Source organism: Equus przewalskii, chromosome 22 (assembly GCF_037783145.1).
Source record: "Equus przewalskii isolate Varuska chromosome 22, EquPr2, whole genome shotgun sequence".
NCBI lineage: Eukaryota > Metazoa > Chordata > Mammalia > Perissodactyla > Equidae > Equus > Equus przewalskii.
Genome location: NC_091852.1, coordinates 5,087,423 through 5,111,289, shown reverse-complemented (window position 1 = coordinate 5,111,289; position 23,867 = coordinate 5,087,423). Strand labels below are relative to the sequence as shown.

At 41.2% G+C, this 23,867-nt stretch overlaps 1 protein-coding gene across 43 annotated transcripts in view; it reads left to right on the top strand.

Annotated features, from left to right (window-relative positions):
- The window catches only part of NTRK2 (neurotrophic receptor tyrosine kinase 2), a 345,658-nt gene that overhangs the window by 42,148 nt on the left and 279,643 nt on the right, over positions 1-23,867 (top strand). For all 43 annotated transcript variants that reach the window (XM_008521436.2, XM_008521435.2, XM_070590388.1 and 40 more), the window contains 3 exons: positions 10,025-10,161; positions 10,670-10,802; positions 13,205-13,510. In XM_008521436.2, coding sequence (XP_008519658.1) covers positions 10,025-10,161; positions 10,670-10,802; positions 13,205-13,510 — 576 coding nt within the window. The remainder of the gene's footprint in view (positions 1-10,024; positions 10,162-10,669; positions 10,803-13,204; positions 13,511-23,867) is intronic.

Here is a 23,867-nt window from a genome sequence, read left to right as displayed (position 1 = left end):
ATTTTATTTTTAGGTTATGACTTGATTTTTTTGAAGATTTACGATTTGTTTGTATATCATTGACTTTTGCATCCTATTACTTCCTCGTGGAGTGGTTTTTCTGTTTGCTGGAGTATATCCTCTGATATTTCTTTCAGAGAAATTAAAAAAATAAAACCTGCAAGTTCTTCCTGGTGAAAAATCAGCCTGTATTTTTTCTTCTCGATGGAACTGGCTGAGAATAAAATTCTAGACCAAAATTACTTTCTCTGAGAACTTTGCAGATATTGTACTCTGTTCTCCTTCGGGTGCATTTGCTGGTGAGAAGCCCGAGGGCAGCCTGATGCTCATTTCTTGATGGGTAACCTATGCTTTTCTTTTCCTTCCAGAAGCTTTTAATATTTTCTCCTATTGATGTTACTGTTAAATTTTACCCACTGTAACCAGGGTGTGTGTGTATGTTCTGAAAAATTTATCCTGGTTGACATGTAATGTACTCTTGTAACGTGAGTGTTCACGTCTTCAGTTCTGGAAGAATTTTCTAACTTATTGAGATGGGTGTTTGCCCTCCCGGCTCCGCCCTCCATGCCTCTCAACCTTCTGGAGGCTTTCCGTCTGATGGTCCTTTTCTGCTGCGTTCTGGGAGAATTGGTTTACTCACTACTTTGCCCTTCAGCTGTTTCTCCAGCTACTGAGTTTTTCCCTTCCAAAAATCAATTTTTAATTTCCACAGACTCTGTGATTTTTTTTTATGAGTGAAATGCCTTTTTCCATGTCGGGGTTCCGAATATCTCTAGGGTGTCACCAACACCTAGTGCGGCTGTTTTCTCCTGTCAAGTTCCCACACTTGTTGCTTCTCCCCCCAGGGAGCTGCAGCTGTTGTTGGATGGATGTTGTGCCCAACACAGGAAGGTAGAGGTGGGACAAGGACTGCTTTGGTCATTTGCTTTTCTTTTCTCTCTCTCTCCTTTTTTTTTTTTTTTTGGTGAGGAAGATTGGCCCTGAGCTAACATCTGTTGCCAATCTTCCTCTTTTTGCTTGAGGAAGATTGTTGTTGAGCTGACATCTGTGCCCATCTTCCTCTATTTTATGTGGGATGCGGCCACAGCATGGCTTGATGAGCAGTGTTTAGGTCCACACCCAGAATTCGAAGCTGTGTACCTTGGGCCACCAAAGTGGAACCCACAAACTTAACCACTACACCACGATGCCAGCCCCTCTAGTTGTTTTCCTAACCAGTGGCCCTGTGGCTTGGCCTGGGTGGGCTCCCCTCTGCCCTGAGTCTGCCCCTTCAGTGCTGGATCAGCCTAGAGCCTCCCTGTTTTGTGCAGCACAAACTTCCTTGTCTATTTGAGGCAATGCTGTTTCTCTTTAATCCCATTTCCCCTTTCTCTTGTTCAGGGGTTCCTCCTGGTTTCTTATCAACCAACAATATGCCTTCTTGTTTTCCAACATGGTTCTGGATTTTTTTAAGTTTACATAATTTCTAGAGACTTGAGATGAGAGGGAGAGACTTCCATTTGGGGCTTAGGCATATTTTAATTTTCTTTATGATGGTTTCTCAACTTTGGTTCTTTACAGAGTAGTTATGGGCCGGCCCCGTTGCCGAGTGGTTGCTTCCACCTCCGTGGCCCAGGGTTTCACTGGTTCAGATCCTGGGTGCGGACATGGCACCGCTCATTAAGCCATGCTGAGGTGGCGTCCCACATAGCAGAATTAGAAGGACCTGCAACTAGAATATACAACTATGTACTGGGGGGCTTTGGGGAGAAGAAGAAAAAAAAAGAAAAAGAAAAGGAAGATTGGCAACAGATGTTAGCTTAGGGCCAATCTTTAAAAAGAAAAGAAAAGAATTTCCCTCCTTTTAAAAAAACAAAAAGGACAAGTTAGATTGAGCAATAAATTATATTAGCTTTTTGGATTTAAATTGTGTCTCTGAACTTCCATGTTGAAGAATCAGATAATATGCTAATATCTTCAAGTTCAATGTCTTGTTTAAAACATGGATTCATGGTCAGTTGGCTTTTCATTCAGGTCTCACTCTTTGCAAGCCTTTAAAACATACCTGTTGTATTTAATTAAGTCACAGATTCCTGAAGTTTGTCCTAATTCCACTTTTTTGGGGATGAAACTTGTTAGCTAACTCTGAGAGTAACTCATGAGAGCATAGTCTGGTGTGGTTCATCATTGTAAACCAGCAATTTGCCGACAACTATGGCTACTGCATTTAGCTTGCAACTGGTAATATTTTAATTTCAATAAAAAGGATCTATTGGGATTTCATTGCTTCATGTAGGCATTATATGGTGAACAAGTTGCCTACATTTTATCAGCAAATATGCACACTCTGTAGTGCCTCATGCCTGCCTTGAGCATAACAGGCATTTGGTTACTGTTTGCTGAATTGATTAATTAATAAATCCATGAACCATATTATATTAATGATCACATTAGACCAGATTTTTAATATAACAGTGTGGATATTTCAGTTAAGCAAACATAACTCAAACATTTATATTATTCTAGCCAAATTATTCCATATTTTAGCATTCTGTAGTTCCCTTTGAAATTTCTGTCATCATTGCATTTTGAAAGAATCTCGTTTTTGTTTAGCTATTAAGTGAGCTTGGCTGCGGGACTGGGAAATGTAAGTACACTGTTCGTGTTAGCAGCACAGTCAACATGCCTCACAATATTTCTCTAACAGTCCCTCCTGCCGTGAATTACTGTAAATTTATTCACGCTGTGAAACATGTTGTGTCTGTTTCGCCACAAGGTCCTTTTCAACCTTAGAAAACTTTTATTAATTGTGAGGCAACAAAACATACTTATGCAAAATTTCCACATTAATGGGAAAAACAAAGGGGTGCTCCGAGCCGTGGTTCTTAAGACAGAAACTGAATGACACAAGTGCTAAGGAAGAAAGGGTATTTTTGCCAGTCCGTGCTGGTTTCTCATTCCATATAATACTGTCCCCACCGCTTCTTTTAGTGTTTTTCAACGAAATTATTTATCACATAGTATATTCTAAATTTTTGTACTCAATTCCTCTACACTTGGTTGGGCTTAGCAGTTAGTTTGTGCTGTAAACCTCTGAATCATTTCCTTGGGCTGAATGGGATTATTAAAGAACAGTGTACTTTACAGTTTAAATTTTTTATACTATAATTATGATTTAAATCTCTGGAAGAGAGTTTCTTCAGGAAGTGTTATTAGGGGATGAAATGTTCTGTTCTAAGTAGATGACGAGTATGTTTCAGAAAGGCACTCTTCCTCCGGGTCATATAAAGCAATCCCTCAAACCACTTTCCTAGTAACTATTACCATAGCACGTGCTGGTCCCGCAGTGAACAGAAGGTGGTAACTCAGCTGATGGTTGAAGGACTGTGTGGTTACTTGATAAAACACCCTTAACGGTGCCATGCTTTGAAATCAGTCCTGCCTTAGCTTTCTTTGTTATTTATAATGAAATTTCAAATTTTCCGTTTTTCTAACCTTCAAACTTTTAAGTGTTGAGACTCCTTCAGACACACCAACAAAATACTGTCCATGTTGAGGTCAGTTCACGGTGTCTGGGAGACAGTTATTACTATTCCTTGAGGTAAACTTATGTTAATGATTTATTTTTAAGACTTACTTTTGGTTTCCACCATAGTTTGTAGTACTCATGACAGTTTATCATATCTCTACATACTCCTTTTGTTTTAAACCAGGAAAATAAAATTCTACTTTGTTAGCATTCACAGAATAAAAAGAAATGCTATATTGATACTCTATGTGGAAGTTAGATTGGTATAAAACATTATTTTCTTAGCATCTTAGCTGATTGATTTTTTTTTCCTGAAAAACATAAACAAAGTCTAGTTTACTGCTTTGCTTTACTTTTATTAGAGATCTGGTTTTATCTACTAAAATAAAGCAAGCCACACAGTGACCATTGTTTTTCTTTATCTTTTTAGAATGGCAAAGACAGCTGTTTCTTCTAACCTGTCGGCCGCTGTTTAAATTCTTGTGTTTAGAAGTTCGTGGTTGCTGTCACTGTCGTGACACGGCTCACACGAGCATAGAAGCACAATTTCCGATTTGAGCTTGGAAAGTCACTTTGCTAATTTTCTGTCATTTTTGCAACTGGGTGTAAAGCAACCACTTCTAAATAGGTCAGGCTCATTCTGGCTTCATTCCTGGAAATGAAATATATATGTTTAGGATACAAAGAAATTGGAAGATATGCCAAGAAGATAGAAAGTGAGAGGAGAGAGGACAGAGAGCAGACAAAAATCGTAATTTACTTGAATATTTTTATACACGTGGGGAGATGACCCAACAGGAAATGAACAGAACTCTGGTTCCCTAAAACAAGACAGGAAAGCACACGATCCAGACTTACAGGTGGATATTGAAAGATAAAGCCGAAACTTGATCCATCTCATTTCTTGCAAAGCTGAGTTAATAATCCAAAATGATTAGAGGTTAGTTTTCCTCAATTGTTGAAAAGTGAGAACCTGCATACTTTGAATTAGTGATCGAAGGGCCTAGTCAATATAGTCAGCTCTAAAGAAGTGTGCACTAATGGATGGGAGCAGAAAACCCAATAAAACTGGCTGCCAATCAACATATTGGTTAAGGCCATGGACAGATGGATATGGGTCAGGGCCAGCTCCCACTCATTAGCTGTGTACTGTGATACTCAATAAGATTTAATTTTTAATTGGAAATATGGATACTAATGACACCTACCTCCTAGAGTTTTTAGAAGGATGAAAAGATAATATAGAAATTATTTAAGATGAAGTCTAGTACATATTAAGTGTCAATAGATATTAGCTACTAATGTTATTAACAACACCAATATGAATATTTAGCTTTAAATATATTTTACATCTGAATTTAAATATGTGTATATTTTCTATTTTGTCAAATTACTTCAAACAAAAATCACAAAGCCACAAGAAGATATCACAACTCAAAGAAATGGTATGTAGTCAAATAAGCTTGGGGAACATAAAATCAATGGAAGTTAAATGGTTCCTTTATAGTAGAACTTCTAGAGCTTTCGGTGTTGGTAATGTGCATTGGGAACAGCCAGAGTTACAGAATTTCTTGTAGGGTGGGTTTTTGTTTTACTTCTTGAATTTTTTTTTTCCCCTACCATAGAGCATCTCAAGGAATTAGAGTTCCACAGAACACACTTTGGGGAAAGTTTGGTGGACAGATGATTGCTCAGGCCCCTGTCATCAGCTTTAAGAATATCAGTTGTAGAAACAAAAGGCTAGTGAATAATTGTCCAAAGCTAGTTGTCTAAACCGTTGCTACTCGAAGTGTGGTCTGTGGAACAGGGAGTTTGTTACAAGCGTAGACTCTTAGGCCCCAACCCAGACCTACTGGAAAAGAGGAAACATTTTTAACAAGATCTGCTGGTGATTCATATGCATATTAAAGTTTGGGAAGCGCTGGTCTAAAGAAAGTCAGCCTTTTCACTGGATGGTTGGTGATTTTCTGCTGAGATCTACAGGCTGATGTGTCCTTCCTGAACACATCCAGGCCAAGGGACGTTGGCATGAGGGTGTCTGCTGGGCAGCTGGTCATCTCTTATCTCCAGTGAGGTTTCTCAGAGTCAAGGAGGACGGCTCTGAGGCTGAAATCAGGAGCCCGTTACAGTAGTGCTAGAAGCTCTTGGAAGCATTGCTGAGCTTTGCTCTGTACTTGTGCCGATTTCAAATCTTATTAAGCCAGGAAGTAGTGCCTGGCAAATGGTTTATCCTGCCTTGGCTATTCATGCTTCCCAATTCATTTTTATTGTGCTAATTAAACCTCAAGTGATATTTCAAGTACAGATTGTTTTTTCCATTATTGAATCTTTGGCCAGCATATTAATGCTGTAGAATTAACGTGAGTCAGATGCTTACTCATTTGTGGAAGACTTTACATTTCAAAGATCTAGACTTGGCCAATTTTGCACAGATTCCTTTGGAAACTGCTATGACAGGGTGATACAATTTCTCTATAAATAAAGGAGACTTGCTCTTCTCTCACAAATAGACACGTAATTATTTTTTAAATGAACTAAATTCCTAGATCATGAATATGTATTGGTATTTATTATGGTCTGTGCTAAAATGGATATATGCGGTCTGAGGAGGTAGTATGTGTAGCAGTGAAGACCCTGAGCTTTGGATTCAAATCCCAGGACTACAGGTACTTGGGGAAGTTTGGAAGATGTATTTTCCTTTTCCAAAATTCATATTCTTCATTAGCTGAAAGAGGGAAAAATACTTAACTTCAAAATTGGTTGTAAGGATTAAATAAAACAATAAAGTACTAGGCAAGAGTGTCTGGGTCAGTGAATGCCCAATAAGTGCTATTACTATTACTGTAATTAAGCAGCTATTTTTAGAATTGTTAGTCATATAAGCTTAGACTTGAAGAAAAAAAAAACTACGTTAGATTTCATAGGGGAAATTAAGACTATGGCATAGCAGTCTCTACTGAGCATCTTTTTATTTTAACCTTTTTCTGCTCAGAATTTCCAAATTATTAGATATGTTTATAAAAGGTAGGAAATTCATCCTGTAGGTTTGTACTTGAGGTGACAAGAGGGATGTCTCCAGGCTCCATTGGTGGAGTCTGGCAGAGGAAGGAGTCATACCTTAAAAGTAAGCACCATGGTAGGCATTGGCCCCGTGGTCCCTCCGGAATCAGCAGATAAATCTATAAGTAAAAGAAAATGGGAGAGGAGTCGACGAGCACACAGAGTTGTGATCTGGAGAAGAGAAGGATGAGTAGCAATTAACTCAAAGGCTGAGCGTGCTGGCTAGCAAGTTGTCAAGGCGACAGGGCAAGGGGAAAGTGAGTTTATATTGCCGAACTACCACAAGGCTCAGGAGGTGAGAGTACAGGTAACATCAAATACAGGAGATGTGTTGAAAGTCTGTTAAGAAGCAGTTGATCCCATTTTCATTCCATACATCCCGAGTGACTCTATCCTTCTAAGCAGAAAACTGGAGGTTTATTCTCAAGAGAAGATAAAGCAAAAGTCATGAGACATTCCAGACAGAGTTGAGGCTGTGAGAACCATAAGAAAATGATAGGTTTATATACCAAATATTGATATTTCCAGGCTTCTTCCTCTTCCAAGCAGGACACTTGAAGAACATTACCTGAATAATTTGACCAGTCTCTTCCCCAAAATGATTTAATAATACTGAGATCAGGGGATACCTTGTAAGGACGCCAATAATATTGCCCTACAACAAAGCTGACAGTTAATAAATACACAGTGCTTCATTCTCATGGATGTGTGAATGGCCAAGGATCACCAACTGTTTGAGAAAAGCTTATGATATGGAAGACCAACCAAAACAACCAAAGAGAAAGAAAAAAAAATGGTTACAAGAAACAAAGATGATATAGAGAGAAGAAAAATGCAAAAGAATGATCATTAATATCTCATAGAGATCAGAAGAGATATTGCACCCATGAAAGAAATTCAGGGTGCCATAAAAAATAAAAGACCATTCAGGAACAAACAAATAAGCTTGGAAACTAAGAATATGACAGAGGAATTCAAACCTTAAAAGAAGATTTGAAAGGTGAATCAGAGGAAATCTCCCTATAAATAGACCAAATAGACAAAAAAGATGGAAAATAGGAAAGAAAAGATTAAAAAACTTGATGAGATATCCAGAAAGTCCCACATCCATATAACGGGCCCTAAGTGGTATAAAAGCGTTGCAAAATAGTTGAATTGGCATTGTTTGTTTGTTTTTCTTTCTTAGTGGTACATATCATGGTGCTGCATCTTGTAGTTAATGCTGTCTTAAATTTGATAAAATGATGACTATTACATACAATGGTTCCACCGTCAATAGGGTTTATATATTCATAATAAACTTTATATCTACATCTAGACAACATAACTTCATAGAACATGGAAAGATATGAAGACAGAGCATGTTGAGTGTGGCTTGGGCAAGCGTGGAGGGCTAGTCTGTGTGAATGTCAGCCTAGTCCTCATCTCATGATGGAAGGTCAGTAGATAATGTTAGAACATAAAAATCAAGAAATAGCAATATAAGCATGATCTTTAGTGATATAGAGACCAATACTCAACAAAGAAGTTAAAAGAGATGGAATGAGTGCCTCTGGAGAATAGGAAATAGTGCCACACGGGTGAAGTGAGACTACTGTTTTTCATACATTAGTTTGAATATTTTTCATAACAAGTTTTGTAGATTTATAGACTCTTGAAACTATGTGACTATCCATTTTGATTTAAAAGAAAAACAAAATTAACAATATATTTATAAAAAGTCACCTAGATCATACCACTGACTTCAAGGAGATTTTTCATTAAGTAGCCACCTTTCTTATATCTTGCCTCAACATACTTTTTAATAAATTGAAAAGTTTAATTGACACAGAAGTTGTCACCAAATATTAGAACGGGAAGACATTAGAGCTAGATCTTCCAACTGAACAGCTTAATTCTATAGAGAAGAAAATACTTTGAGAGAGGAGAAATGACTCACCGAAGGCAACATAGTACCAGCTGGGTTTAGGGTCTAGGGCTCCTGACTCTGGAGCCAGTGCTCATTCCTCTTAACTGCGCTGCCTCTGCATCAGTCATATATGTTTCATAGTCTTGTATATCTCAGAGTATTAGGGGCCTTTTTGAAACTCTGTGAAAGACATAACATTGCTCTCTATTGGATGCTGACAGGAAGGAAGTGTTCTGATGAGGCCAAATCAGCCACTGAAAGCCAGATCTTGGTGGGAAGTCCTCTATCAATGTTGGGAATACCATGAGACATATGCTGTATAAATCTTGTTCCAGACTGGTTTTAGTAATAAAGAATAATGGCTTTGTCTGTTAAGGACTGTGTCGTAAGAGCAGGGTTTATGGATAGTATTGTGAAGATGGTGGATCAGATACCACTATGTGGGTGGGTTAATTGCAATTTAACAGCTCTTGAAGATAGACTGCCTTTTCTGACCTCTGGGTTACTCCGGAGTTAATGATGTGTCATAGTTCCGTGGGACACGGCTGTCCTGGTGAATGCAGTCCTAAGCAGAGTTCCTGGTACCAAGCGAGACACTGGCTTCACTGGCAGAACCTGACATATCTTTCTACCCTCTGAGACCTGCCTTCATGTGAAAAATATTATGAGTCCCCTGCCGTTTAAAGCAGCGTAAAGACCCAGTAGGTGTGAGAGTTTAACAAAGTGATAGCAGCATCAATTAAAAGAAAGCTAGCTTTTGAAATGGAGAAGTAGAAAAATGATGCTCTTCTCAAATATTAAAAAAATGTTTATGAGGTTCACAATTTCATCTAACAAATACTTTCTCAGGGTTTTTCCAAAAAAATAACTTTTCATTGGAATAAGGATCTACGTAACTCTTTTCATGATATCATCAATAGGATCACCAATTTTCCCCATGATATTTAACTGTGATTTATATAGCTTTGAAACGTTAGAATGCTGTGACAATTCAAGCCTCATGTCTTTGAAAAAGGCTTTGAAACTACATTTTCTTCCATAGTCTGACTTTGACTTCTTCAAATTCTAGGTCTGATAATGGGTTAGATTTATGAGTTACTTAATGAACAAAATGGATTTATGCAAACATGTAGATCCTTCTCATCCTTTGTCCTTGACTATAAAAAAGTGGTGGGGAGGAGATGGGGAGTTAAGACGGTCTTCAAATACCATGCCAATTTATGTGCAAACAAATAGATTGGTAACTGTAGAACAGAAAAAGAGGTGGAAGAGAGTTCTATAAATGTGTTTTTTTAAATAAAAAGTTTTTCTGCAGTATTTTCAAGAAATGTGCAAAACTAATTTTCAGATCTTATTACTGCCTATTTTGGGTTAACATTAAATCTGTAAAACGTATCAACCTGGCACTTTTTCAGATCAACATAAATCAGTCTCAGAAAGTAAATAGCTATTGATTTTAAAGCATAAAGTGTTCAATTTATTGCTCGTATTCTGATCATGCATTTCACTATCTGTATGTGTCTCCATTGACTTTTCTTGTTCCACAGGTTTGCCATCAGCAAATCTGGCTGCACCTAACCTCACTGTGGAGGAAGGAAAGTCTGTCACATTATCTTGCAGTGTCGCAGGCGACCCAGTTCCGAATTTGTACTGGGATGTTGGTAATCTGGTTTCCAAACATATGGTAAGGCTGTGTTTGCCTCTGAGTTCCTAGAGGGACGAGACTGTGTCAGAACTTGAGATGCTGTTAACCTAGTGATGATCATTTAATATTTTATAGGGCCACAGAGAGAAATTTATGATGAGCTTTTGATGTATATTTATTTTCAATTTATTCTTAATTAATAAAGACTAACATTTTACTTATGATACCCAATACATTGGAGAGTCTCTATGTCCCTAGAGCGCTTTTTGTGTCATCGTGAGCAAGGTGAGTGACTCTCCTTGAGGTCTTTTCCCTTGGAGGAAGGTGGGTAGGAATGCAAGGATTAAGTCAACTTCACACATTAAGCAACTGAAATCTAGAGAAATAGAATCACTTGTGATTTCCTCGTTTTTCCTGAGCCCGATTAGGCCAAATCCTTTCCTAAAGTTATAGATCACTTTCTCTAGTTAGGTAAAGAAATCCCAAATCTTGTTACTTTGAGATCAATCCTAATAAAAATTATTTTTGTCTGTTAATTCGTTTGTAGAATGAAACAAGCCACACGCAGGGTTCCTTAAGGATAACTAACATTTCATCTGATGACAGTGGAAAGCAAATCTCTTGTGTGGCAGAAAATCTTGTAGGAGAAGATCAAGATTCTGTCAACCTCACTGTACATTGTACGTAATCAGACCGGCATGTGTTTTTCATAGCAAATGATCGTGGACACACCTACATTTGTCGTTGGGGCACTCTGGGTGCTGTTTAAGTGTGTTAAAAAAGTAAATGCAGTGTTTTATGCGTACTTAATGCAGAAATGTTATCAGCCTCTCTCACTGTTCTATTTCTGCTAATCTCTCTTGCTCATGTGTTGTCTTTCTTTTAAGCTTCTTTTTTCAGTCTTAAGCTTGTCCTCTTTTGCCTTCCTCTGTCTTTTTTTGATAGAACTTATTTTGAGCTGGTTATCCTTCTCTTGTTAATAAGTTTTGGTTTAAATTTCTGATAAATCAGTTTCTAAATTTTTTTTTCTGTATAAGAGCAATGTGAAGGTTTCAAGTTGTAATACCCAAAGTTTGGGCTGGCTCGTCACCAACACCCCTTGTACTGTTATAACAATAAAACCTCATTAGTTTGACATTAAATTTCCCTGGGAAGGTTGGAGGAGTCCTACTTAAATTATTGAAAATTATTATCTCCTGCAGAAAACTTTTATTATTATAATTGTTTTAAATTTCTGTATATGTTGAAACTAAGATATAGGATATTAATGCTTCTGAACATGCACATGCATTATTTTCCAGTATTATAAATAACATGACATATACCTCAGCATTCCAGATTGTGGCGTTCAGTGTGAATGTGCAGTTGGTAAAAATCACATGCACGCTTCACATCATGGCAAATTCTGAGCTGGCATGGTATAAATTAATGAGGTTTTACTAGGTTTGAGTGAGAAAAACACGAGTGTGCCTGTGTGTAAGTACAATTACACATTATGCACATGTAGACACAAGGTGTCAATACACTGGTTAACATTCACTCATAGCACAATTCAGTATGTGATTGTTGGAGTGAATGACTAAGTCACCAACCGCCATCCTTTGTCACTGTCAATATTGCCACAATACTCAGTAGGTACGGGCCTCATAATTTCTCATCATCATGACCCACCCAGAAGCCTGAGGTTAATTCTATTCCCAAACATTTGCAACCAGCTTCCAACTTTACGTCCTTACATCAACACATCACCAAGAGCTCATTTGAGCATGGTGCAAGGAATAGGTGGGTCCCGGGCATGGGGGCCTGGGCAGTGGGAGGAAGGTAAGTGTGCTCCCTGCCCCACTGTGGTCCTTGTGTTTGTAACACAGACCTACAAATAAGGACACTCAAATTCAAAATTTTCTCAGTTTAGGTTAATATCTATGTGGTCACCATGGTCTGAAGAATTGACCTTATTTATCAAAGTTTACATAAAGAATAGAAGGAATAAGTGATAAAGAACATTAACAACTGAGGTAACCCTTGCAGTGACCCCGTTCAGAGTATATTTCTTAGCAGTGTATTTGTTTTCCCCCTTCCTGTGATGAACACACACAACTAGGAGGCAGTGCTTCTGAGGGCAGGCTCCCGGGTTAGGGGTCAGGAGAACCGGATTCCTGCTCCAGATCAGCCTCTCACAATAACTTAGACCAAGTCACTCACCCTTATTGGGTAATTGACTATCTATTTTGATATCTAATTATCAAAGTTAGACCTCATTAAAATAAACAATTATGAGGGATTTTTAAATACCTTCACTCAGGATAAATACTCTGTTTAGAGATGCTACTTGATAGTGTTTGTTCCCCCAAAGCATAAAGTGCTTTGTATTTAATATTAAAATAATCTCTAATTTGTTTGTCCAGGGTTTAGATAGGACCCCAGACATTTAAAGGATAAAAGCACTGACATCTGAAATCCTAGCAAAAATGGCTGTATTATAATGAAATGTGATGCTTTTAAAGAACATTTACTATTGAGAGTGAAAAATATGAATTCATCACATTTTATAATAATCAATCAGCATGGATAGCAACATTCACTGCATTGATCAGTTTAATCTGTTTTAGATATTATGTGAGATCAGGGCTTCAGAAAAGAATACCAAAGTCATTTTTGTCATTATTTGTATTATTTAGTGACCTCCTGTAAAAATAGTGGTCCTAAATGTTTTGGTGATGAATCTACAAGATTTCAAGGCATATATATTAGAAACCAAAGTCGACTTTAAATGAACCTTTTCCACTGTCAGAAATCTCTGGGATCTGTTTGGAGCTGGTTCCCATGCTGAATAGATTTGAAAAATGACTGTGATGCATGAGTCTTAAGTAGAGCAGAGAAAAGAGTCTCTCTTCAGCTCTCTGTGGGGAGTTAAATCAACCTGGATGATGTTACAAAATATTGATGGATTCCAGAGTTGCTGGTCATGTGTTTCCTTAAACCAAACAATGGTTGAATAAAATCCCCTATCGATGACACAGAATCTGGAGACGGGAGAATTCTGAGCTTTCTGATGCTATTAACTCTTTCTTTTTCAATTTAGTTGCTCCAACTATCACATTTCTCGAATCTCCAACCTCAGACCACCACTGGTGCATTCCATTCACTGTGAAAGGCAACCCCAAACCAGCGCTTCAGTGGTTCTATAATGGGGCAATATTGAACGAGTCCAAATACATCTGCACTAAAATCCATGTTACCAATCACACGGAGTACCACGGCTGCCTCCAGCTGGACAATCCCACTCACATGAACAATGGGGACTACAAGTTAGTAGCCAAGAATGAGTATGGGAAGGATGAGAAACAGATTTCTGCTCACTTCATGGGCTGGCCTGGCATCGATGATGGTGAGTACCTGATGCTTTTGCATCTGGGGAGAGGATAGAGTATATCACTCAATTATTGACAAAATCACGTGTACAATAAACCACGCCAAACCCCAAGGGCTTAAAACACCATTATTTAGTCTTGTGCATGACTCCGTAGGTCAGCTGGGGTGGTTTTGTTCCACACATCTTTACTCTGTGGTGTGGGGTGAAAAAGCAGCAGCTACCCAGGAGGTCTGATTCTGATGGCGAGGGCAGAATGCAAGAGAACCACTAGAAATACGCAAGGCTTCTTAAGGCCTAGGTTCAGGGCTGGCACATGGTCTTTTCAGCCTCTATTCCATTGGCCAAAGCAAGTCACAGGGCCAAAGCGAAGTCCAGGGACAGGACTCATCCTCCTCCCAAGGAGGTAATGGGAGGGTGAATCATTTTGGACAATAATCTGTATACATATATTACTTTTGTCTCAAGTGTTTAATAAGATTTTCTACCCACAATGGCAAAGCCCTTGCAAAACTGTGAGCAGATGAACTGTGTTTGGTTGGCTCATGAACTACTTAAGATGTATTTTCTAGCCTCTTATCCATTTAGAGTCCAGAATCCTGCTCTCTCACCCATGGATGAGAAACCAGGGTCCTGGAATGTTTTGCTTAGCCGGGGGGACTGAGTCGAGATCTGATCCTGAATTGTTTTTCTAGAGTGATATAGTTCCCAGCTGATCGATGGTTTTCCTTGAGAAAGGATGGCTGGCATCAGGAGTCCATTTGGTGGCCAGGAGGAGAGTTTTAAGTGTGAGGGTCCCCCACTAACAGCAGGGACAATTATCATGCATCTACCTGCCTCAGATACTGTTGTTCAGTCGAGGATTCTTACTTGCTTGATCTTCTTGCCCATTGTGGAGGCTGACACTTGCGTTTGGATGTTGGGACCTGTACATGAGTAGAAGTCCTCTCTGCAATAGCTCTGAGTTAATCAAAGCCACACAAAGATGGCTTGGCAGAGGGAGGGCAAAGTAGAAACTTGGAGGCCTGCAAGGCAGGGGCCGCTCAGGCAGCAACGTTTGTGTGGCTTGCAGGGCGGCCCCGTGGACAGCGATGATGCGCGCAAAGCCACCTTCTCACACAGTAAACGAGAATGCAGTAATTCTCATTACAGAATCACTCTTCCCGTTACCCTGGTGTTTATTAAACAACTTTTTAAATGCACAGGCTTCCTTAGTTTGTTCAAAATGTGACTTGAATTATATCAGTTTGATTTACAAGCAGCCCTTCAGGAGCACAGAAAACACGCTGTGTTTGGACACCCTACCCAGACACGCGTGGCAGTGGTTGTATTTCCCATTAAATCTTCCTCTTAATTGAGAGTTTAGCTGCTTGGCCACACTTGCTGTAGTAAATCTCTAGATTACTGTGTTTTTTCCTACACATTTGGGGGAATACAGCTTTGTAGTTAAATTCGGAGACTCTGCTTTGGGACACCTGCTTTTTGTTTGTTTTTAAATACAACGTTTTATTTGTGAATAATTTTAGTTTTACGGAAAAGTTGCAAAGACAGTACAGAGGGTTCCCAGATACCCCTTACCTGGTTTTTACTATTGTTAACATCTCGCATTACTACGGTACATTTGTCAAAACTAAGAAACTAACATTGGGATGTCACTATTAACTAAACTTCAGACTTTGTTTGAATTTTGCCAGCAACTGCCTTTTGAAACCTTTGGAGGTGAACTTGATTCAGGGTGAAGGTTTGGCCTTCAAAAGGTTTAGAAGAGCTCTGTGTGCTTTGATATATGCATAGTTCTGTCAGTGTAAAGCCAGTGGCTTCTATCTTAGGATTTTGATGTATTTTCCTTTGAACATTTCTGTATGGTGCGAATATTTGCTAGAGCTTAACTCCTCTCATCCATGTGGCTTCATTTTAATTGATCACTTTTGTTAGTTTTAACTTTGCTACTGATAGGAAAGAATTGTTTTCTTGCATAAGAATAACTTGGAGTCTCTCAAATATTCCCTTTAAAAGAAATAATCATTTATTTATCAAAAATAAAAACGAAGCTAAATTTTATAAAGAAGTTCTCTCCTTTCCTTTCTTTTCCTCTTCTTGTTCATTTTTTGTTTTTATCAGGTCTTTAAAATATAAATATCTGCTTTTAGAAAAGACTGATTTTTTTCCTCGGTAAGTGTTTACTCAAGGACCAGCTATCAAGGAGTAATAAATGAAAGTAGAAATGAAAGAGACTTGGCCCAAGGTGATAGTGGATATAAATGGCCCTAGTGGGCCATAAAGCACTGTGACCAATTAGAGATTGACCTGACTTGGCTTGTGTGATAGAATCTTTGTGGATATTTATGAGATTTTTAGCCAAAGCCTACAGATAATGGCCTTTCTTAGAATTGCTTCCTTTCCCTCTAACTCCCCTTTAAAACTAAAGAAAAATAAACAAATAGCAAATATAGATATCATTTCCCTGCTGGTCTAAAGGTGCATTCCAAGTTAAGGACAATAGGTCAAGTTAGGGTTTATATTCCTCAGTGTTTCTGCCGTGGTCATATGGTAATGGATGAGGAAGTCTAGCTCTCACAAATCTTTTTGATAAGGAGTTTCAGCTACTTTTTTCCCCAGTTGTTTTGATGAGATCCTTTTTTGACATTGCAAGTTTGTTATCTTACAAGGAAGCAGGCAGCCTGGGATCCCCGTGAAGCCAGGGCGTTACCCTAAGAAGCAAGAAGAATTAAAATGGCGGCTCTGCCATCCTAAGTGTACGTGCTCCTCGTTCAGCCCAGAACTGAGATTTCCATGGGATGGTCACCTTGCTTAGGAATTCATTCTCCGTTTGGAGATGGAGAATGAAGTGTCCAAATTAAACAGAAATAAGAACAGATAAACAAGAAGTCCCTAAAACAAAAATGGGTGAACAGAGAGGGGACAGACTCCTGGAGGTGATTACAGTCGGAATTTCCTTTAATGCCGTATGGTATAGAAACACCGCATGTGGTCGCAGACGCTGCTTTCCACTGGAGGAAGCGTGGGGCTGAGAGACCTTGAGCCAACATCAGCCAGGCCAAGAGGGTGCCATCCACGGCGGGTGAGGATGTGAGGCAGGCAGTAAAGATCCCCAAAGAACATCTCTCCAGAGTGCTGGGACCTTGCAGACTCTGACACCAGACCCAGTCAGGGTGCTAATGAGGAAGGACAGGTGTCATCAGATCTTTAGGTGCCAGCAGGACCCCGGATACCATGCCAGTGCCTTCCCCGTCTGTTAATCGCTGGCAACCTGACTGGTAACTACGAAAGGGAGGAAAGACCTGTCCAGATTCCGCAAACTAGATTGATGGTTTCCGATCCCACGTGTAGAACTACACTCAGCTCTGGTCAGTTTCGTGTTATGTTTAAAGCACAAAACGCAACTTTCAGCTGCAAAATGAAATCTGGAGAACTATAGCCTTTGTCTTTCTAGCACACCCAAGAGTACACCTTGTGACAATCAAACAAATTGTATTTCACGTTTGTTTTCCATTGTCCCCTTAAAATGTATTCACTAAGAGTTCTCTCTGCCTCTGAGAGCAGCAGCATCCTGCTCCTCCTTGCGTATTAGAATCAACTGGGGAGTTTTAATTATTGCTTTATTTTATTGCATTTTTAATTCGTATTCCTGGGCCTACCTTGAGCAGTTCTGATTCAGTGGCCGCTGGATGAGTCTTCAGGGTTTTTTTATTTTTAGATCCCCAGTGATTCCAAGGTGCAACCAAGGGTGAGAGTCACTGCTCAGGAGGAGAGCTCTGATTTGAGTACGATTTTTTTGCTCATTGTTGAGTAACAGACAATCCTTTGGTCACTTTAAGTTGCAGACAAAATCTCAATTGAGAAATAACATGTCTGTCCCATCTGACTTAGAAATCACAACTCTAGCCATGATTTAACAGCCAGTCTCCTCTCCTCTCCAAGTTCAGGCTGACTGTATGGGGATGCGGGCTAGGGCTTGCTAATGAGGTGTCAGCCTCTCTGCAGCCCAGGTGGAAGGGGGGGCCAGATGGCAGAGAAGTGTGTTGCTGGTGGCTTTGGCTCTGGGGACCTGGGCATGTTCAATGCTGATTTATGGACCTTCTTTCCTGGATGCCTCTCTGCAGTACCCTCTCCCACAGTTCCCATGACATAAGCCCATGCATCTCGATTCCACCTGGTGGAAACCACCCCTTCCTCAGCACCTAGGAAGGCAGCTTTGTATTGTTGGGGTCCCTTTGCCCCTCCAGGGGGCCCTGTTGTCAAGTCCCCACACAGACTTTCTCCCAAGCTGCCTCCATCTGGCCTATGGGGATCACTCATGGTCCCTTGGTCTGACACCTCTGGGGGTACAGGTCGAACCCAAATGCCACCTGCCTTCTGCCACCACAGGTTGCTTTAGCCTTCTCTGGCAGGAGTCAGGCACTCGTCCTCCAAGCCTTCCACCTACAGGAAACTCAGTTCAAGTTCTCAGAGTGGTGCCCTGGCAGCCCCATAGTGGTGTGGAGGCAATGGCAACACTTCTCCCCAAAGAAACTTCTCTACAGGTCCCTCCTCGTTCTCTCCTCTCTGGGACCTCTTAAAGTCTCAATGTGAATCAGATGTTTCAGAGGACATGGATCCAGTGCTCAGCCACTTCCTTTGTGAATTCTGCCTCTGAGTTTCTCACATTCACAGTGGTGTCGGTTACTCAGGCAGGAAGAGTCTGTTTAACATCCTGTTATACTAGACTTCTAGGATTTTGAAGACTATGTCAGAGCTCGTTGGAGGTATGAGAAACGGAGGGCGCTGGGCTACCCATTGTAGCACGTTACAAAGCAGAGACAGTGTGGGTCCTGCTGCTTAGGAAGGTGGCAGGGCAAGGCTCGTGACTGGGGCGATAAAACACAGCCCTCCTCCATAGGAGAAAAGACTCCAACTACCCATAAAGTGATACAAGAGGGAGAAAGCCTTGGTCTTTCATTTCTTTCCCCTGGTTGCCCTCCTCCTGGCTGTAAGAGGTCAGCTTCTCATTCCCAGGGATGTCTCTGTCCCCACGTTAGGCAGGATCTACTCATGGAGGGAGGGAAGGAGCACTATTCAGCTGAAGATATGTGGAAATTGTAGGCAATAAAGAATTAAGCATCCCTTTGAATGTTCTCTTTTCGTGGAGGCCGTGGAACAGAGAATATTAAGTGGACTAGGTGGAGCCTGAAAGATTTTACTGTTAATGAGATAAACTCCTGTTAACAAGCTATAGATCCAAATGACCATCATCTGGCGCTTGAACTTGGACTTTTGAGCATAGTTAGCCAGCGCCCTCCACGCTATTCCAAGGGACACTCTGGTCCGGTGGGAAGGGTGTGAGTGTGAGATTTAGATCTGATTCAAGTATGAGTTCCATCCTCCGTGACCAGTGTGGCTTTGAGCAATTTTCTTACCACCTCTGAACCTGGCTTTCCTCTCTATAAAATGTAGGGTTCTGGCACCTGCTTAGAAGGGTCTTGTGAAGATGAGCATGTGTGAGAGTGATGCATGGTACCTGACACGGGGAGGCAGGAGCTGTGTTCCCTCTGCTGCCGTCAGCACTGAGAGTGATACCGAAGGGATCCGTTCCTCGCCTCCCTTTGTGTATTTACTCTGTAGCCATCAAGGAGAAACTATCCTCCCAGAATTGCTTTTCTCTTAGCACTGGCTTTATCCTCCCTTATCTGGAAGCTTGGACATACCCAGGGAAGAGGACCTCAGGACTCTGCCACCTGACATGTGAGCTTTCTAGACTTGGCCCATTAAGGAGAAAACTAAGTCAAAGTTTGGTTCCTAGAGAGGGTAGGTAAATGCAAGCTCCCTCCGGTGTCTAAGCTCCTTCCCTTCCCCTGCCCCATATGGAACGGGCCCTAGAGGTGTGCCACTGGTGACAGAACACGTCTCCTGCCCTTACCTCTAATGTCTTTTGCAGCCACTGCCAATGAGTACCCATCCCCCTCAATATTTGGGTATCTGGCCAGTTTTAGGTTTGCCTTATGTTTCACTGAAAAATTGTCATCTGTTATGCCCACTGGGGCCTTTTGACTTTGGTAAAACTTCTCATGGAGTTGTAAACCAGGGCTTCTCAAACGTTAATGACCATACAGATCTCCTGGGGATCCTGTTAAACGCTAATTCTGATTCCATGGGTCTAGAAAAGGGCCCGAGAGCCTGCATTTCTACAGCTCCCCGATGATGCTGATGCTGCAGGTCCATGGACCACACTTTGTGTAGTGAGGGTAGTTCACTTCTGCCCTGCAGAGCCTGGGGGAGCCACTGGAAGAATTGGTATCCATCAAGACTGCCTCACCGACTCGCTGAGGGTATCAACTAGAAATAATGATAAAAATATAGAATAGCTAGTGTGCAGAGATGCACTCTAATTGGGTTTGGCAAAAAGTAGGATGAATTCAAGATGTAACTTAAGGAGGCTTGGGAGGGTAAATAAAAAGTGGAGACAGCAGTGCAGGCACACGCATAGAGAGCAAGGGGTTATCTGAGGATTCTCCAAAGATTCTGCTGTATCCTATTTAGCTTACAGGCCAAAAATAAGACTTGTCTAAGGTGAAATTGATCCACTATGTGGCTGTCACTGGAATTCAATCCTACATATAGAGAGGTCTTTTCATGAACACGAAAGTGTGCATGGAGACTGAGTGGAGATTAGGAGTGGAAAGGGTGTCTTTTTAAGCAGAAATTAATGGCAGAGAGATTGCTTGTGAGTGTTATGAGGAAGAAACCTGGAGCCTTTGCTAGCATCTTCTGATCAGATAGCACAAGTTCCAAGAATTTTCAAGGTCAGATATTTCTACAAACATGAACATGTTGACTATTTAAGAGTAGATTCTTTTCTCGAAATCATCACCCAAGTGATTATTACTTGAGGCTTGGAACAAACCTAGCCAGAGCACTAGATGATAAAATACCGGTGCTTTAAAGCATCTCATTCTTCAGGCAGTACATAAAGAGTGTCTTTATGGCCCACTCATTCAGGAAGAATGTCATAGCTCAAGAATGCTCATTCACACAAGCAGTGGGAGTTAGTGACTTATGCTTCCTAATTCGGGAGCAGTTCTCTCCTATGCAAAATGCATGTCAGGAACAAACTATAAATATTGGAAGAGTTTTCCCCACAGCTTCTCATTCGTGCTGTTTTATCAAAAGATTCATGACGTTTGGATGAACTAGAGCTCTCCGTAGCGCTTAGAATTGCCCTCAAACTGGCAGATTTAGATTTGGTGTAGTTAGGCCAAAGAATGTAGGGAGAGGAACTTTCTGCAAATGTTACACATTAGGAAAATATAAAGCCCTCCACTACTTGTCCCTTAGGCCATTTGTCATGATCTCTTTCTTGACTTGGGAGTGAAAGGAAAGAAAGTTCTACCTGCTTTTCTGCCTTAAATAACCCAGAAGAGTATGGTTTGGCCATAGACTCATAATAATCATGATAATTAAGATTTATACTTAAATAGCTTTTTACTCCTCAAGAGTACTAATGTTAATTAATTATGCTTCCTGAAGCTCCCAAGGAGTTGCCAAAGCCAATGCTATTATCCTCTCCTGCAGTCCGGAAGACTCCTTTGTTACAGAGGGAGTGAAGAGGCCCCCAGTGCTGCACAGCACCTTAGCGGTCCAGCCAGAAATGGAACCCAGACATCGGAACCCCCAATGTGTTCGGGCCCTGAGTTCAGCCTACCATTCAGAAAGGGCAGAGGAGAAGGATCTGGAAATCAAAAGGCAGACTGCCATGAGCTAGAAAACACTGTTAACAAAGCAAGGGCAATTCATTTGAAAAGAACACATCTTTTGCTATTGCTTTATCATATGGAATTCTTTGAAATATTTTTCAAGATCACACTAAATGGAGTCCGCAAATAGAATTGAAAGGAAAATCTTTCTTTTTTTTTTCCTTAGGGCATTAGAGAGACACTAAAAGCTTACAGGAAGGAAACAGATGTTTTCCCTGCCTTATCGTTATCTTTATCTTTGCAGCAGAATGGAAAGCGAATCCTACTGTCAGCTGACCTATCTTCCCACATCTCTTTTGATCCTACAAGTGTTTATATCCTTTAGCTATAGATTCTTACAGTTAAAAAGGCATATAGATTTGTTCATGAAGATTTGCCTAAAGTCGTAAGATTTACTCACGAGCTGTAGCTGAGATGGGAAGATGGAAGTCAAAAGGTGCTGACTTTGAGTCATTTAGCATGGAATTCAGAGGATGGGGAAGTGCTTTGGTTGATATTGGTGGAGGGAAAAAAGTGATTTTTATCATCCACGTTTGGAAGCCTAAATGCTCTTAGGGTCTGTCTCTCGGAGGTGCAGGCGTCCATCTACGGAACTTGGTCAGGAGTGCACATAGGGCTCTGAAACAGTCTCCTTGCTCCTTTCAGTGGGAAGCTCAGGCTGTGCTCGGACCTGTTAGTACTCTTTCCCTGGTTCCTGACAACACGCCTTAGGTCGAGAACAAAGCACATGGGAGGGAGCACCTGGAGATGCTCAACAAACCTTTCAGAAACCAGAACTTGACGATCAGACAAGCAGACATTTGCACTCAGCGTGTCTTCTTCTGGCTGGGGAGGAGTTGCAGTTTCTGCGCTGAGGGAGCTGTGCCGGGAGAAACCAGGCTGCTGCTTGTTTGGAATGCCCGTGCGGTTAGTGGAGTCCTCGGATTCCTGTGTTTTCTTCTGGAGATGCCCGACTGAAGCTTTAGGGATTGACACCACCTCCTGCACCTGAGGCTTCTCACTGAATGAGAGCTACCAGGACAAGGTCCAGGGAAGCATCACCCCGCCCAGACCGCACTGCAGCGCACCGCACGAGTCCACGCTGGTCACGGTCTTTCCTTCCTTCTCTCTTTGTTGGCTTTTTTCTCTCACAGCCAGTGTTTCTCTTTCCTCCTTCACGTTTAGTGTGAATATCTCCAACAGAGGTTCCTCCCTTCAGCGTATGACGATCCATAGAGAATGCATTTACTCTAAGTCAAAGGAACCAGTTAGAAATCAGACAAAAACGGTAGGATATTTTCAGAATCTGACCTTTGCCAGAAGTCTAAAAAGCCAGTGGTGATTTTGTTTTCTGTGCCTGCATTTAAAATGATGTTAACAACCACCTCACTACTAAAATGTAGACATCATGGGAGGTTGGCTTGACTGAGAAGTTGCTAGAAGCAAAACACTGTGCTTAATGATCTGGGGTCAGCTGGAGTGATGTGACCCTTGATTTTCATAGCCTCTAGGTTGTGCACCCTCCCATGTGCCAGACGTCCTAAACCTCTGTGCACAGACAGGCATTTCTTTCTTGTGGCGAGTGGGCCCTCATCAGACATATAGTTCAGTATACTAGACAGGAAAAACCCATTATTGTTCCTCCCACAGTGTCTTTCTGCGAGATTCATGTTCTTGCACTAAATTTGGCTATTCTTGACAACAAAAGAAAAGTGACAATGCTTCTCCTACATCTGGGAAAATGAAGTTAGGAAAATAGAGTGATGTGATCTAAAGCTTCTGCTGGTGAACGTGGTGGGAAAGGCATGCTCTGATATGAATCATAAGTCTGGAAAATGACCTTTATTCAGAGGATGGGCTAACCTACTTACTTTTCATGCCACCCTAAATCCCATTTTTCTATACCTGGCATTTGCTACACTGCATTGATTCAATGTTCTCAGATCTTTCTGGGGGCTCTGCGTGAGTAATGTGTTTGGGTGTTCCCTGTCTGCCGTGAAGCTGATTGAGCCTGGACGCCTGTCACCTTCACTGAGGCCCTTTCAGTGTGCCGCTTACATGAGTCTGGCTCTGAATCCTCAGGCTTTTTACTTTCTCATGGAATTGTGTGTGTATAAGCGAGTGGTGACTGCAGGCGCCCCTCTCACCCGTGCAGCGTCCCTGAGGGCATGAGAACGAATCAGGGTGACCGACTCGTCCCGGTTTACACTAGAAGTGCATCTGGGAAAGGCCCTCATTGCTGGGCAAACAGCAAGAATTTGCCTGGGACTATCCCAGTTTTAAAGCATAAAGTCCAATGACTCAGGGTCCCCTCGTCTCGGGCAGTGCGGATGGTTGGTCACCCTAGTACCAATGAACGTCCACGTACTTACACCCAAATACTTACAAAATCAAGTTTATGAATTGTTAAATAAAATGGGTTCTATCCTCCTACCTTGGCACGAAAGTGTTTATGATGACCTGGGAGGCTGGGTTTGGAGATCGAATTCTCAGACTCTTGGAGTTCCAGGCTGGAATGTAGTGGTTTTGGTAGAGCTGGTCCCCAGCCATGGCCCCTGTCCCGTGACTCTGAATCTAAAATGAGAGGCTTCATGAATGTGAGTGTGGACCCCCCAGCCCACCTGCCCTGCCTCAGCCCTCACCCC